The 17,604-nt window shown below is 41.1% G+C and overlaps 1 protein-coding gene across 4 annotated transcripts in view; it reads left to right on the forward strand.

Moving 5' to 3' along the window:
- The window catches only part of GRM5 (glutamate metabotropic receptor 5), a 346,671-nt gene that overhangs the window by 262,940 nt on the left and 66,127 nt on the right, over positions 1 to 17,604 (forward strand). For all 4 annotated transcript variants that reach the window (XM_065406243.1, XM_065406260.1, XM_065406270.1 and 1 more), the window contains exon 3: positions 11,638 to 11,873. In XM_065406243.1, the coding sequence (XP_065262315.1) occupies positions 11,638 to 11,873 (236 nt within the window). The remainder of the gene's footprint in view (positions 1 to 11,637; positions 11,874 to 17,604) is intronic.

The following is a 17,604-nucleotide window of genomic DNA, read 5'->3' on the forward strand; positions in this document are numbered from 1 at the left end:
GACTGCGGGGATTGTTCTCCTCCCTTTCCCCATGCTGGCCAGTGATGAGGTTAGCTGAGTGAACGGCAGGTGTGAGCCACTATCAAAAGTGGCCAAACTGCCGTGAATCTCTGAGGCGAGCAAATCCGCCAATAAGTGCAGGACCCACCAAAGCAGAGGAGGAACTTTGTCACGGTATTAAGATCCATATTTATCCAAAACTTTTGGGGAAAGTGTCTAGGTTAGAGATGGTAGATTTTTTTTTTTAAATGACTTTTTCAAAAATATAAAAAATATTTTAACGGAAAGATATTAGAGGTAGAGCTAGTCAGGAAAAGCTTTTTATTCCCATGAAAAAAAATTCTGTGAAGACAAAAACATGTTCACTTTCATTTAAAATTTTCTTCAAATATTTTGGGGTTTTCATTGAACAAACAAACAAAACAGCCTGTGCATATATCAACTCCAGCATAGGCAGAGTAAAAATGTAGCATAGGGAATGGTGCTATTCTGGATGGAAAGCTATTAGGTGCATATTACTAATAAAGTTGGGTATTTCAGAGTAGATGATAGACGTGAAAGACCAAAACAGAGAACACTCATCACTTGAAACTGTATTAATAGAATATTCAAACTTCCCACCTCTTACAGTAGCAATCATAATACTTTTACTTACATTAAAAAAGTCAGTACAGCCAGCTTCTATACAGCACTTTACAATGATAATCCTACTTGCCTACTCATATTTTAGGAAATCAACAAGTTTCTGTCATAAAGACCTAGACCATTCTGTGTCGGTGTCCTGCAGGATTTATTGCTGCTGTTATGTTTATTTGTAAGTGCAGTAAATGTGCAAGGCTTTGTAGTGACATTATTGGAGTGCTGCTATGGAGTAATACTGTAGTGCTTTTTAATACAAGTAAATTAGGCAACCCTTTTCTCCCAATGTGAAACTCCCCTCTTCCATTTTTTTCTAAGGCTTATTTTACACTAAACTCTCATTCTGACTCATCTCCTGAAAAACCAAAACCTGTGGCAATGTAATCATGCAAATAAGCAATAATGTCATATATGGAAAACTGTGGACCAAAATCTGCTCTGGAGGGCTCTAGTAAAGTCAGTGGTATTGTCTCAGATTTATACTAGCATAATGGAGCAGAATGTGGCCATACGAAACTTCACTGTTGCAGCATTTCACTATGGTCTGCCATATTTGCAAATAAACACATCTGTCATAGATTGGAACATCCTTTTTGACATCTGTAAGATACTGTACATGCAAGGTGTACACTCTTGTATGTTGCCAAATAAAATTAGAAAATAGAATGCACACATTCTCTGATCCTGATCATCTTTCTCATATTTTTGTTTTACAAAATAAACCTTTTAACTCTCTACCAAACTTTTCTTCAGGGTCAGTTTTTAAATGAAGATTGGCTAGCATATTGGTATTTTAGAAAAAGATCCTTTTTCCTCAGAACACACAGAACAATGATAGACTGGTAAAATATTTGCCAATAGAATCACCTGTATCACTAAACTAAATGTTGGTATTTGATGAATTTGCATACATGTGATATGTGTATATATATTCATATATATACTTTGTACACACCCATATTTTTTAGTATGTAAAATATGTGTGTATAGCTATATGACTATCTACACACACATAGGATGTATGTGTACAAATATATATGTATGTGTGAGTATAATACATTGAATAAGAGCTGAATGAATAACTGATTTTTTGGTTCAGGTGGCAAAAAAAAGTTTCAATGTTTTTTCAGTTTTTCTCACCAAAATTAAAAAAAGAGAAAAAAATTGTTTCTGGTCTAATTAAATGGTTTGTTCAACCCAAAATTATTTTTTTCAGGTTTTTTGTGTTCTTTCGAGTCATTTTCAAGTATTTTTCTTCCCCCTTTTTAAAAAGTTACATGAATTTAGAAACAAAGCACCACTTCAAAATGAAAAGTCAAAATGTTTCTTTTTGAAGTGGCTGAAAAGAGCCATTTTTACTTTAAAAATATCAATTTTTTCAGCCAAAACTATTCACCGAGTTCAACCTGAATTCACTAGTCATGTTGGTGCTCCAAAATAATGCATTTTTCAGTGAATTTTTGTGAAATTTGTTCCCGGTTCTATATATAATACATTTTTTTAGTGTTTCACTTTTAACAACCTGTTAAAGATCTGGTGGAATTTACTTTGTGATCTCTTGTTGTGAGTTTAGCTATAATTGACACTACTGAGAGCAATGCCAATTTTCCCCTCCTCTTTCATGATACAATTGTTTATTATATTGGGTTTGCAAGCGTTTTAAAATATTTTTTTTAAAAGTTCCATAAATGGTGATGCAGATACTACCGTACATTACAATGTGATGGTTTAATAAGAAAGCTCCAGTCATTAGGCTGACAGCACGGAATAAAAAGACAAAAGTTAAAAGAACCAGACAAGTGGAAGAGATGACATGATCCTGAAAACAGAAGCCCCTGCTGTGTACGTGTGTCTAGTATACGAGCAGCAGCAATGTCTGCTCATTGCATAGTCATCTTTCTTTTACTGATAGTCTTCTGTCATGACAAGATGATGAATAAGTTTTATGCATTACCACATACCTCGTAAAAATCTCCATGTGAGCCTTTTACCACTGCTGCTGGAACTGTTTATTTTTCCAGGCAGCCAGGATTTCCTGATGTTCAACCCTAGTTATAACTCCTTGTGGTAAGAAAATTTGCATATGGCATTTGATTTTTTTTTTAAATCACATTTCTTTGCACACACACACCACATGCATACAAAGGCGGAGTTAAGTAAAGGATCATACTTCAAGACATACAGAATTCTTTATTGCTGTCCCACAGTCTTTCCGATGGGATTTCCTTCTGATCTCAACCTTCTCATCTCCTGGCAAAGAGGTGGACATCTCTGCTTACTATGCCACTTTGATACGTGCTAACAGCCAGGTCCTCAGATTGGGGTGACTCCACTGATTTACACCAGTTGGTGATCTATCCCCAAACATTTAGGGACAAACCTTTGAGGGTGGGTGCAGAGAGCCACAGAAAAAGGTGGTTTGAGGGGATGAGCTAGAGGAGGAGTGGGGCCAAAAGCAATGGGAGCACATCAGTTCTTGGGCTTCAGTAATGTCTTTGGCCTTGGAAGTTCAGAATCCTTTCTTTCCCTCCTGCTCCCTCTTTTTCTCTCCAGGACACAACCAGGCTACTCAGGCTGAGGTTAAGAGTCATACCTCCTTACATGAATATAGACATACACTATGAAACCAAGACAGAAATGCATTTGGCACTGCCTATTCCAAGCTAAGTCGAGTGGTCATAAAATGGAGAACTTGCCCAAAGAGTTCAACTTTTACAGTAGGGGCCTGCATTGTTTTAAATGGAGAAACAAATAGAGCGATGCAGCCATGTACTCCATGTGCTTTGCAGTGCACAGTGAGGGCAGGTGCTGGTTTGCATTGTAGGAAAAGGGGCAGAAATCACTAGCGCACATACTCTAATGCCTAAGGCATTAGCCAAAGCATTAGACACAGCCAGGGAGAAATAAAGTAGCGTGGCATTGGGGGAAAAAGAGATGAGAGGCTAAAGAGAAGTCAAATGCTCCACCTGAAAATACCCACACAAAATCTCTCAGAGAGCAGATGGGAATGAAAGTACCCAGCATTCCACTAATGACAGGCATGGAGAGTGTAGTGCCAACCAGGATAACAAAGAGAGGCGTGTGTATTTACTGAGGACATGCCTACTCTGTGATATTTCTGGACCCAGCAGAGAAGGAGATAGACACAGAGGGAGCGGATAGAAACACAGCAGAGTGCTGTGCTTACTTTATTCTGGCTGCAAACCTGAAACTAACATGAAAGTGAGATTTTTCACGGGGGAGGGGAGAGTGCTCAAACATTTAAGGGGATGGGACATCACATTCTTCTACCCTACCTTAAAACACGTCCCAAGCACATATACATTATCGTTTACATGGCTAACAATTAACACAATATGACCTAACTAAGAGTTGCAGGTGGACTACTGCAGACTCTTGAACTGCAAGGGATTATTCTGCCCTGGAACAGCAATTTACTAGCTAAACAATTTATAAGCTCAGGTGCACAACTGGTTTTCACACTGCCTTGGGATAATGTGGTGATGGTGGTGTGACAGTGCCCTGAGCAACAAGAACAGTAGGTAGTAAGAAATCAGCTAGATTGGGTATGGAGTCAGCTGGATCCAGTACCAGAGATTCTTCCACCAAATTGTTGAAATTAGGAATTGTAACAAAAGCGATTCAATAGGAGGATCAGAAAGTTCTGCTGGAACATCCCTGGACTCTGGTACTTGTCAAGGCTGCAATTGGTCCATATATGATTTCCATAAAATGCTGTTGGATAATTTTACCATGAACCAAACAGATCCTGTTCATTTTACAAGTTCTCCAGGTACCCATTTCACTCCACAACTGTAGTTGCAAGCTCACACCAAGTCTCCAACTTGAAAAGAATATTGACAAGTCTCACGTTGAACACATGAGGCTATATCAGGATGTAACAGGTCCCAACAGATATGCAAAGATCACTTCAAGAAAAGAGTTGCAGGTGACTCCGGGGTACTAGCATGTGATATGTTCCTGTAGACCAGCAAGAAATTGTCCAGTTTCTGCTGATGTCTCAAAATAGACTTGTTAGCTTTTAAGGCATGCTCTAGCGTTTGTACAAAGTGTTCCACTAGTCCATGTATAGCAGGATGGTATGGAGCAGAGTGTATGTGCTGAATTCCATTTGAAGCTAGGAACCTCTGAAATTCTTCAGAAGAGAATTGAAGTCCAATGTCACTCACCAACTGTAATGGTAAACCAAATTTGCTAAACAAGGTATGAAGATGCCCAGTTGTCTTTGTAGATATAGCAGAAGTCATTCTGAAAACTTCTGGCCATTTTCAATGGGCATTGACAGCAACCAAAAACATATAACCTTCTAGTGGTCCACCAAAGTCCATGTGAATACCTTTCCAAGGAGTCTGAGGCCATGACCCAGGGTGTGGACAAGGTAGGCCAGGATCATACTGAATTTGCTGACATGCTGTACAGCACTTTGCCTTCCTCTCAATGTCTTTGTCAGTCCCTGGCCACAAGAAATGACTCCAGACCTTTTGACTTCATCTGCACAATGCCAAAATGACCTTCATGAAGAGCTTCCAAAACCTGAGATTGAAGTGATTTCGGAATGATCACTCACATTTCCCATAAGACACAAGCATTATTCACAGATAATTCACATTGACATGACACGAATTGTGTAAACTGGGGATTCTTTTGATCCAACATTGTACCTTCTAGTACCATTCCCTTCACAAGAGAAAGCACATCATCCTTAGTGGTTTCTTTGTTGATATCTGTGCTAAGTGACGTTACCGGGTTGTCTTAACCCAAAGCTATGGTAACTAATCTGTTATCCAGGCAATGTCAGGAAATCAATCAGTGGGGGACACACAGCACCTCCATCTGATAAATGATTGGTACACAAAAGAATGCTGCCACTCAAAAATCCTTTTTTTAATTGAGTACTAATCACACATCAAACTATAGCAAAAGTCTAGAACACAGCAAAATATAATTACCCAAAGTCTGAGGTGGTATGGAGTGACAGCAGAAGGGTTCTGGTGACCAGCCTTTCTCCTAGCAGCTGGAGAGGTAGCTGTCAGACTCCAAGCTCGTAGAAATCCAAACTTCTCTGAAGTATACACTCCCACTCAACTCTTTATAGGTTTATCCAGAAAAAAGCACATAACTCATAATGGCCCCTAATATGCTAACAATTTCCCTAAGAACAGCAAATAATAAATCATTATTCTACTTATCAGCCAAACAACTTCAGCAAGAAACTTATAATTACAGACACCAAGTAAGAAACTTACAGAGACTCTAGGTCGGTTATCCACTCTCCCTTCCATTCCCATAAATCTGTCATTTCACTGGATCTATCCGTGTTAGTAACACGGCAGCTGCAGCTGTTTTTGTCTGCCTAAGCAAGGCCAAATTCCTTTTCACTATGTGGTGTCCTTGCTTCCAGCTTATGGTGGCTGAGTATACAAGATGACTACAAGTTATGTCAAGTCCAAGTTATGCTAAATCCAGTTCTCTCATAACAGTGCTGGATAACCTATCCATCAAATTGAGATAGAACACTTTGTCTGAAGTGTCTTTGGGTTGACGGGAGCTTGGGCCGGGTAGATATGACAGTTCATCAGCATTGCCACGCTGAGTCCCTTTATGGAATTGAATAGTATAGGAATAAGCTGAAAGTAGCAATGCCCATTGTTGCATACGAACAGCAGTTAATGATGGAATTCCATGTTTTGGTCCAAAAATTGAAAGTAACGGGTAATGATCCATCAGTAAAGTAAAATATCTACCATGCAGATAGGCATGGACCTTCTGAATTCCAAAGATAATGCTGAGAGCTTTTCACTGAAACACTGTCCTCCACTAAGAGTAGCAAACAAATCTTCAGTATGAGGTAATAGATATTGGTCTGCACAAAAAAACTGGATTCAATGTCACTTTGAAATCTCCAAAAAATCGGACTGAGCTATTGGTCTTGATCACTGGTACAATGGGTGTAGCCCAGTGACAAGACTCCAGTGTTCACTAAATGGTCCAGATCAGCTTCCACTTCAGGCTTCAGAGCAGAGGCACAGCTCTGGGCTTGCAATACTCTGGCTGGCTGTCAGACTTAACAGTGATTTTCACTGACACAATGTTCAAGCTCTTTTTCAAAAACTTTGGAGTACCTGTCCAGTATTTCCTGAAGATTTTTAGGTGCTTTTGTGATTGCCTCAATATAAGTCCAAGTCACCTTGAGCTTCTCAAGCCAAAATCTGCCCAATAATGGTGGATGCTTTCCTTCAGTCACACACAAGGGTAAAACAACTGATTGTCCATCCAGCTGAACTTTCACCTGGAGTATCGCTTTTGGGACCAACTTTTTTCCAGTATAACTCTTCAAAATCATGGATGTTTCTTCCAGAGGAATGTGTGACAAAGTCTGTTGATAGGTAGATGCAGAAACCAATGAGACGGTAGCTCCAGTATCAAGCTCCATTCTTGTAAGAACTCCTTCAATCAAAGGTGTAACCCAGATGCCATCTCTGAATCCAGCTTGCAATAACACGTGTAGTGCTAAGTCCTGGTCAATGTCACTAGAGCTCTTGTCTTCTTCCAGATTATGAATTCCCAACTTCCATCCTTCATTAGGTTCAGTTGTCATAGATGTTTTCTTGAATATATAGTTACTCTGTGTTGCTGATTGTTGAACTGTCCCACAGCTCATAGCAATGTGTCCCTTCTTCTGGCACTTTCTGCAAATAAACTGGCATGCCCAGCAATCCTTTTCAGCATGCGTAGTTTGTGCACTACAACCACATGGAAATTCCTTATGTGCGCATGGCCCTCTGTCTCAGTGATTCATGAGATGAACTTTTTGGTTCACACTAAATTCCAGAGAATCCTTCTCTGTGGTCACCATTGCAACTCTACTTCAGCAGTCTTTTTGGATGTAAGCACTTGCATAGTCAATAATGTCTTCTGGACCTGGTCATTGCATTATCCGGAGACTAACTGGTCACGTGGGGCAACACTCAGTGTTTGTCCAAACTGATGGTGCTCTGACAACCTCCTGAGAGCAACATCAAACTGTGCTACTGACTCTCCACTTCCGTGATGTTGTTGATGAAACTGATACGTTTTGCTATCACTGATGGAATAGGAGAAAAATGTCCCTGAACTGCTGCAATAATTATGGTGTACATGGCAGTGCCAGGCACTGGAGATAATAGGTCACACAGAAGTCCATGTCTTCTCACCCATCACTATCAACAAGGTTGAAACCTGTTGTCCATCTAGAAAGGTGTTGCAGGTTACAAATTGCTCAAAATGTTTGAGGTACACTGCCCATGATTCACAGTTATCATCAAACTCACCAACATTGCCCACACCATTTCACTGCTCTCCTGTTGCCTCTTGGACATCTCCTGCCACAGGGAAACTGTTTTTATTTGTTACTGCACTATTTGTACCCCCTCTGCTGGCCATGTGCTTACATGGCAAAATGCAGAATTTTTCCTTTGGCTGTACTTGGTCTCCATCACAGTTGCTAACTTTCACGTGGTAAATAAGCACCCTGACTTTCACAATAAGCCAAAAAATCAAGCTAATCCCATTTCAAAACAAGGCCGAAACAAGCTAATCCCTAAGAACCCCAACACTCTCTGTGACTAGATCCCCCTAGCGTGCAGTCTGGGACTGTGGTGGGCCCACTGTGCATCTTTGACTCTCTTAGCCCCTTGTCCCTGCTTGCCCCTTGCCCCTGCTTGCCCCTCCTTGCCCCTGCTTGCCGGGAGCCAATCAAAAAAAAAGAAGCAACAAGCTACAAGCCAAACAAACAACAAGCCAAAAACTAGCCAACAAGCAACTCACAAGCAAATTAAGCCAAATTTCTGCATTTTTTTCATGGGTTTGGCATGTCTGGTCTCCCTCTGCTGGCTATAGACACTCAGTGCAGGCTGCTGGCTGTTTGCCTGGCAGCCTGCTTGCACATGGTCAACAAAGATGGCTGTTTACTTCCCCTTCACTGCTCTGTTTGAACAGTTCTAGCAGTATATGCAGAACTTGTATCCTTAGTTCTATCTTTATTTACCTACTTGCCCCCTCTAGCTGGCTGTCCCAGGAGCAAAAACAGCAGTCTGACACCCTGTGCCAATAGGTGAACTTTGTCCCCTTTTTCATAGTATTATTTACGTAGTTTTTCTTCTTCATGTTCAATCAGTGGGAACACTGGACACTGGTGGGATATAAATTCCTTGTCGTCAAATATTATATTTCTGGATCCAATAGAGAAGGAGAGAGACACAAACATAGAGGGAGCTGATAGAAACACAACTGTGCACTGTGATTGCGTAATTGTTCTGGCTGCAAAACTGAAACAAAGACAAGGTTTTGCACTGGGGAGTGGAGAGCGCTCAAACATTTAAAGGGACAGGACACTGTGTTCTCTATCTAAATTCTTACACTGTTGCACCCAAGTAGCCTTCATATGGACTGATCTTATTCTCTGGGCTGACGCTGCTCTAGACCATTTCTCTGCTGAAAAGATGAACCCCCTGTTTCGTATCTTAGCACAACCAGCATTTCAGTAGTTACAGCATATGCACTTACCCCTGTCTTTGTGCTGGATGCCTTCTTCTGGAGTCTTCTGTATCATTTCTGGGTCTTCATGGCCATTTGCTATATCATGCATAACACCCTTTACAGTGCACCTGAGAGGTTGCTTTATTAGTACTTCTGCATCTCTTTGCATGCATATTTTCCTATCTCACTTTCCTCCCTCCATGCCTTTTAGACCTCCTCAGAACATAAGGACATTGCCTGTAAAATTCTGTTGAAATATCTATATTTCATATGCAAAATCCCTAGTTCTCTGATGCACATAGAACCTAAGGGCTATTTCCAATGTTATTGAAACAAGGAGTCAGTTCATGTAAAACTAGGGAGGGGGAACGTGGCCTAAAATTCTCATTTCTAATATTTCAAAACTTTAATCATTAGTATCCCCTAAGCATTTTATCACTATTGCTTTAACAACCCATGACATTTACTATAGAAATAAGATCCTTTCTAAAGGTGTGGCATTGGAGTTTTTTAAACAATCCTATACAATTCTATAGTATGGACATAATTCTGCTAAGATGATTGAAAAAAAACTATAGAAGAGCTGCTATTTGTTGTTCAGTTCTATAGGACTTTGCCATATGGGATGGAAACATTTAAAGTCTTGCTGAACGTGAGATGAACATTTTGAATATACTAAATCAATTTAGATAATTCCTACATTTAACTGTTTAAAATGTTTTTTTTTATCGTAGCACCAAGCCAGACCTGTAAATGATTCCAGCCCTTGGGCTAGTAAATATCCTTCTGGGGGAAGCTAGACTTTTTGCCAGAATTGATTCCAATTAGCATATTCAGGAACATTAACTCCTGTTTCCATCCCTAATATTATCTTGAAGTCTTAGGATAAATTTCAAAGCAGGATGTTGCACATCTCTCTGTGATATCAACTAAAAATCACTGCTCACCTCTTTTCCTTCATAAATGTGTCTCATTCTCTCTTGCAGTAAATAACTCATTTTACCCTTTAATGTTTATTTTGAATCTGAAGCACTTTCTTTCCTCCCAGTATATTTCCTTCATCAGACTATTAGTTCTTTCAGGCAGGCACGATCTTTTTGTTCTGCGTTTGCAAGTACAATGTTTATAGACCTTACAATCTATGGTCCCAATCCTGCATGGTGTACAGGACAGGCAGACTTCTGTGCCAACACAAAGCCAATATCCCCAAACAAGCACCACCTCACTGAAGTGAACAGGGGTCATGCAGTTCCGGCAGTCTTCCTGCATGTTACAAAATGCATGATCGGGTTCTAAATAGGGACAACAGCTGAATGGGTGGGGGGCTGATGGTAATAGTAAAGAAAGGTTGCTTGTGTTAGTTGCAGTATTTCCAATCCCCAGGATTCAAAAACCAAGAGATGGTCTTTTTTTAAAAATTACAAGATGATCTTAAAAACATCATGAGATTTTCAAAAATAACTAATGTTGGGTTCTTTTTATTTTCCTTATAGTTTTTGAACCTTCAGAGTGCACATTTCCAAGCTTTTCTCAGCGACTATGAGGGTCAGAAACTCTCTATTTTCCCCTACGAAAACCAAGATTCTCCCATAATCCCATGGCCTCAGAAGCTGGCGCTCTATGAACAATACCAAATATGGCAATCTTGATAAAACAGCAGGAGCTGGCAACATTATGCTTAGATATGTATCATTTGGAGATGGAGCCAGATAAAAGTTTCAGAATTTTAATTTTTCTATGGAAAATTTTTGTCAAAATTTTGAATTTCTGTGAAAGAAAAAAAAAACTTGTGCATGGAGAATTCCACTGGAATGTTCATGACTTGTTTTGTGTATTTCTACCAGCTCTGCTTGGAGTTCGGAGTCAGAGTTCTGGGGGGGATTTTAAGTGAAATAAGTGAGGGAGAATCGCTAACAGACTGCTTGATGGCCATTATCATTTGGTAGTTTGCCATCGGCATCTCAGTTTCCTGTGATGCTTTTTTAGCCCTGATTCTAAAAGCCAGCTTCCTGTCTGGTTTTTGCAATGCCATTACAGATTCCGTGGAACTTTCGCTAAGTTGTCCCCTGGCTAGAATATCCCCAAACAAGCACCACCCCACTGAAGTCACCAGGGCTCAGTGCAGTGCAGAGGTGCACATGCACACAGTCAATTTCAGGATTGGGGCAGTGGCTTATAATGCTGGTCTGGATTCCTTGGGATACAAGCTTAAGAATACACTATATAAATAAAAAATGCTGATTACAAATGAATGCTCAGTGTAAGAAAATAGAAGATGCTGAATGCTACTAATAGAAGTATTACTGATACTTCACTGAACTCCACCCTCCAGATCTCTGGTGTGCGTGTGCATCTATTTGCTTCTATTGCTATTTGCAAAGGAGCACTTCCCTTGTTCTTTAGAATGGCGCATGAAGCAGTATCTTCACAGTGTTTTCTCTCTTTTATTTCTCTCTGCAGTGATGGCTGGGCAGACAGGTACGATGTGACAGACGGGTATCAGCGGGAAGCTGTTGGCGGAATAACGATCAAGCTTCAGTCTCCTGATGTGAAATGGTTTGATGACTATTACCTGCAGCTTCGGCCAGAAACCAATCTCCGAAATCCATGGTTTCAGGAATTCTGGCAGCACAGGTTCCAGTGCCAGCTGAAGGGGTATCCACAGGAGAATACTAAATACAACAAGACTTGCAACAGTAAGTAGTTGGATTTATTTATGTATTTATATTTAAAATCACTAAGGTTAAAGCCTTGATTTAACTAGATAATACCATGCCAAGGCAGCTAGATTTGCAGGAATGGAAGTCAGAAAGTCTGGAATTTTAATCCCAGATCTGCCACTGAGCGGACGACTTGTCAAGAAGTTAGAGTACTAGCCTGCTCATGAGATCCAAATCCAGCTCCCTGACCTGACACTGATTTCCTGTGTGACCTTACTGTCACTTACAGTAAAAATTCTCAACAGTATCTAAGTGATTTAGGAACCTACATCCCATTTTCAAAACCAACTTAGGCACTTAAGAGCTGATTTGGAAATGTATTTAGGTGCCTGAAAATTCAGAGAAGCAGCTAGTGGGATTTTCAAAAGTGAGTAGGTATCCAACTCCCATTGGTTTCACTGGGAGTTAAAGGTCTAGGTACTTTTGAAAATCTCACAAGGTGTCTATCTGCAGTGACCAAAATGCATTTAATTTAAGTCCCTTCATAATTAAGTCTAGTTGAAAGTCAATGGAACTTAGGCTCCTGAGTGCTTGTCACTCTTGAAAATGAAATTTAGGCTCCTCATAATCTGTTCACTATCAATTTGTGAGCAGAAAAAGAAGGGCTAAATTTGTCAAATTGGTCTCGCTGAATACTTTCTCCAGTTCTGACGCTTTGTCCAATGCTACCACATCAATGAACTCTGGAAAAGGAGCAGACTAAACTACGCTATAATACCCTTAACTGCTTTATTGTTGTTTTTTGCATGTAATTAACATAGTTCCGTATGGTAAAGATTTAATGGTGACAACTATTGAGATGCCATCGATGTGTCCAGGTTGTTTAAGTTGTCCATTTCAATATGCATTGTTTTGTACATATGGAGTTTATGCTCAATTTCATTGGTCATCATGCTGCTTTAGTTTCCTAAGTTTTACTCTGATCTAACCATCTTGTGTTAAAACTCACAAGAGGGCAACACAAGGCTTGGCTAATAACTCTGATGTTCACCTTGCAGAGTTTCTTTGAATGTTGCCCTCAAGAGCAAGAAGTCTGGGGGCTGCAGAGGTTGGCCTCAAATCCTTGTGTTTTTCTCATGATAGCTTCCAGTTCCCACAGTAGCAGCATGGCTTCCTCATGAAGTCAATGAGAGCTCAGCACCTCTATGAAAATCTGTCCATTTATTTAGGTGCTTAGGTATGGATTTAGGTGTCTGCCTTTAAGCACCCAAATTTGAAAGTTTGGACTTAAACTTCTGTCCAGCTCAATTTCCTCATTTGTAAAACGTGCTAACTGCAACTCTATGGGTCCTTTGTCCAGCTGACTGAAGAACAAGGGTGGTAGCCCCTATAGGAGCTTCCTCTGCTATTGGTGACAGAGGGGGAGGACAGGGAAGGCTTACCTGAATCGAGCAGGGAGGAACAGGAAGTGGCCATACCAGGTTGGGGGGAGGGTACTGACCTTCCAGGTGACCAGAGGAGGGTGTGGTATTTGTACCCCGAGTAGTTCCAGAGAAGCCCTCTCTCATTGGGATTCAGCTGGCACCATCCATCTTCCCACCCATAGAATCAGAGTAGAACTGGATGCCTTCAGGAACCACTGTGGGCATTACGCTAGTCACCTCTTTCCTTGGGGGATGGGAAGGAATTTTTCCCTCCCTGTCAGACTGGCTGAGGCAGGGTGGGTTTTTTCACCATCCCCACAGTACGCTTTGCAGGGAGGTTCACACATCACAACTTAGTAAATTAAAAAATGTGCCAGGTGTGCAGTGCATCCCTTAAGGAAGCTGCGGGAGGGGGATTCAGGGCTCCTATGTTTGGTACAGCAGGAAACCAGCCCCCAATAACTCCCATATGAGGGGAGGGCAGTGGGATCCCAGCAAGGGGCTTGCTGTAGCCAGGATGGGAAGTGGGAGGACTGGCCGCAGCACTCTCCAGTGGGGGAAACAGTTAAGGAAATAATGATGAACTGCACTATTTATTGCCAGGTACTCCCATATATTTCAAGTGAGTAAAGTTGTGGCCAAATTGTACCACAGACACTGTCTCCTGTTCTTCTGGTATGATTAGACAAAGGGTGTGATATTGATACTTGCCCTCCGTAGTAAAATGCTTTGAAGCCTACAGTTGAAAATAATATATTGTTGATGTGTCATATTTATCCTGCTATGAGTGCAGAATTTTGCCCTTAATTTCATCCAATTAAATATTTTCAGCTCAATAGGAGTTGCATAAAAAAATTATTACAGTATCTTCTAGCGATGCCAGTCAAAGGACTCCCAATTGTACCGGGAGCTGTACAGAAAATTAAAAAAAACACAGCCCCTACACAGAAACCACATAGTCTAAGACAGTGGCAAGAAGATATCGACAAGAAGGTGGGGTGGAGGAGGTGGGTGAGGTAATAGTTAAAAGAACAACTTGGTGAATAAGCAATACTCTTAGGTCACCACATGAGTGCAGAATTTGACCTATAGTCAACCACTTCATTTTAATGCAGTAATGTCATATTGATAATAATAGCTATTCATATAAACAATATATTTTTAAAATATTGAAATAAGTAATAGGCGTTATTGCCAAAATTTGCATATGTGGATGCCTAAATCTGGATTTTGGTACATAAATTTAGTCATCCATGTTTGAAAACTCTAGCCTGTGCTTTCAAATCCCTGTATATTGAGATGATGAGATAGATTCACCCTCACAAATGCGAAGTGTATAGATTGTGATGGAGTCCACTCACCACCACAGTGCCTCCTGCTGGCCATCAGAGGGATTAGCTCTGCCAGCTGGAGTGCCCTCTCCAGGTGGTGTCTCTCCCATCGTTGTCTCTGCCTGCAGACCTGCCTCAGTCCAACTACCGCAGCATCTTCTTCATAAATCAGTCCTCTGGATGTGTCACCATCTGTGTTTTCCCCCTCCCAGGTGTGAAGTAGCTCAGTTCAATAGTCTAGTCACTTCACCAGTTGCGAGTGGGAGAACCCTGGCCTGCCCACTACTCCGGGTCCCACCCCAGGGACACTGTAGATAGCAGCCTCCTGAACTTCGCTCGATGCTATGTCAATTCCCTGGGCCACTTCTCTGCCCTCTTCTCAGGGTATTCAGCCAGCAGCCAGCCAGGAGCTCCCTCTTGCTCTCCTGGTCCCTCCAAGCAACTGCTCTGTCCAAGGTGCTACCTTTCTTGCAGCCAACTAGGAATACAGTCCTCATTCCTTGGGCTCCCCACAGCAACTGACTGTCTCTGGCCTTGCAGATCTTTTTATGCGAGTCTGTTGGGCCCTGACTGGCTGCTCTGTGCAGCCTCCCTCCACTTGGCTGCTTCTCATGCAGCCTCCCTAGGCTGCTTGGAGGACTCACCTCCACTGCTCCTTTCTGGGACAGGGTATGGCAGGCTTCCAGGGGTATGGCAAGCCTCTTCCACTCCAGGGGTATGGCAGGCCTCCGGGGGTATGGCAGGGTATGGCAGGCCTCTTCCACTCCAGTGTGGGGTGAACACCCCATCACAAGATTCATGAGTGATGCTAGCCTTGTAGATCTCATTTTACTTAACACGGATAAGTAACAGTGAGCAGGGGATTGGACTATATGACCTCCTGAGGTCTCTTCCAACCCTAATCTCCTATGATTCTATGATCTGGAAATGGATGAAAATCCAAGTTCACTGTATGGGAACCTTCCAGGAGGTGCAGGTTTGTGTTTGTTTTGGCTGCAATCCTCTGGTGCGGAGCCCTCCAATCCTTCTAAACTACTGTTTGGCCTGCTGCCTTGCACAGGTTTTAATTCAAAAGGAGGTAGCAAAACAGATCCAGGAGCCATTACCTAGTATATTTAAAATCTTGTTAAAGGGGGGAAGTATTGATTGAGCTGGGCAGGTTTCTTAAACAGATCCTAACTCTCTTTAAATGTGTTAGGTACTGAAGTCTTTCATGAGTCAAAGGTTTGGGTTTGATACTCATTCTAGTGGCAAGGGATAATCTAGGCCATTATCTACATGTGAGGCCTAAAACTAGTGGTTTGTGTCTCTTTAACACTGTTACCAGACTGTTACCAGATACTTAACAAGGTTGAGAGGACTCACCAGTTATGGGAGTTCAGGTTCCAGCCAAGTTGTTAAATCTAGGCCCCTTCAAGTTGGAGTTCCATCACGCATTGCTTTTTTGGGGCTTTTTGATATAATGTTGGAGTCAGATGTAAATGTCATCTTGTTACATTGCAGCATTGAAAACGTATGTTGGCTAAACCCCAAAACAAAAAGCCAAAGTTGGTTTTATCTGGCTAGGCCACAGCCAACATGGGCAGGTCCCAGTGCCTGTCTGAGACTATACCTCTCAAATTTTCCTCATTTTGAGGGACATCACTCATTTTAGCTATCTACATTCCACACTAATTTGGCATCCCCTCACTTTTATGGTTAATTACTTTTATCAGAAATTTAAAAAAATTCATCAGACTGAAATTATAGAAAAATTCATTTCCGTTTTTAAAAGAGTGAATTTTAATTTTCCTCCCTGAATAATTTTTGTGTCCTTCAGTTTGGCGCTTTGGCACTCATTCCATCCCACATTTGGGCCTTGGCAGGTTGAGACATGTTCTAGCACTAGAATTGATTAGAAATGTGCCCAAACCCACATTTCAGGGACCCTGTAATTCTCCCAAAATTCAGGAGGGTGATAGGTGTGGTTCAGATCCAGAGGTTTTCAATTTAACTCATTACAGAGATGCAGACCAGCTACAAAGTTTGGCTCCAGCTCTGAGCTTTCCCAAAGTTTGGAGGCATTCTGATCTGGGACTTTAATGCAAATAAATCTCCATTTTTTTAGAGTCGCTCAGAGAAAAAAACAGCCTGCAGTGAGGAGTGCTATATACAGTGCTATACCTCACTGGAGAAAAATGCTTGTGGTGTTCCTGGATTTAAAACTTTAATAATTCGGTCTCTTAAACAAATTTATTTTTCCTGCTACTGCTGCTTATTTCCAAATTCTGCAAACTCCTCTGAATGCTGACTTCAAAGATAACACTCGTTTTCTTCCACCCTAACCCCCCATCTCCCTCCTTCTATGCATGCTGGTATCCTTTGATATTATACATTATGATTTGATTCCTTACAACATCATTCCCTCTTTCACTCCCCATGGACTACATATCTGAACTTGAACTTGAACAACTCCTTGGAGTATCCAGTGTCATGGATTAGGTAGATGGAGTCTCTCTATCCTTAAGAACAAATGTAAACTATAACTAAATGGATGTAGGTCCTATAATGTTTCTTACCCGATGGCTTAATTAGACCAATTTCTTTAGTTTTTCTTTCAGCAATATATTTTCCCTGGTGTAGAATTTAAGTACGTCATGTAGTGTTTTGCAAAAGCAGCAAATTTTCAGTATAACAGCCACCATACAACATTATCTCCAGTAAGGGCCTGGCCCAGATTTTCAAAGATATTTGGGCACCTAAAGATGGGATTTTCAAAAGTGCCTAAGCAAGTTAAGTGCTTAGTTCCTATTGATTTCAATAGCCTGCTTAGGTGATTTTGCAAATCCAGTTAGGCACCTATTTGCGCATCTTTAGGTGCCTACATATCTTTGACAATCTGGCCCCTAATTCAAAACCCATTACAATCAAACTGAAACCCAGGAAAAGACTCATTTTGTTGGGGCAGGTCCTAAATGCAAATCAGGCTGTGAATAACACAAGTAAATATTCATCTCATGATACCAGTTGTTG

Source organism: Emys orbicularis, chromosome 1 (genome assembly GCF_028017835.1).
Source record: "Emys orbicularis isolate rEmyOrb1 chromosome 1, rEmyOrb1.hap1, whole genome shotgun sequence".
NCBI lineage: Eukaryota > Metazoa > Chordata > Testudines > Emydidae > Emys > Emys orbicularis.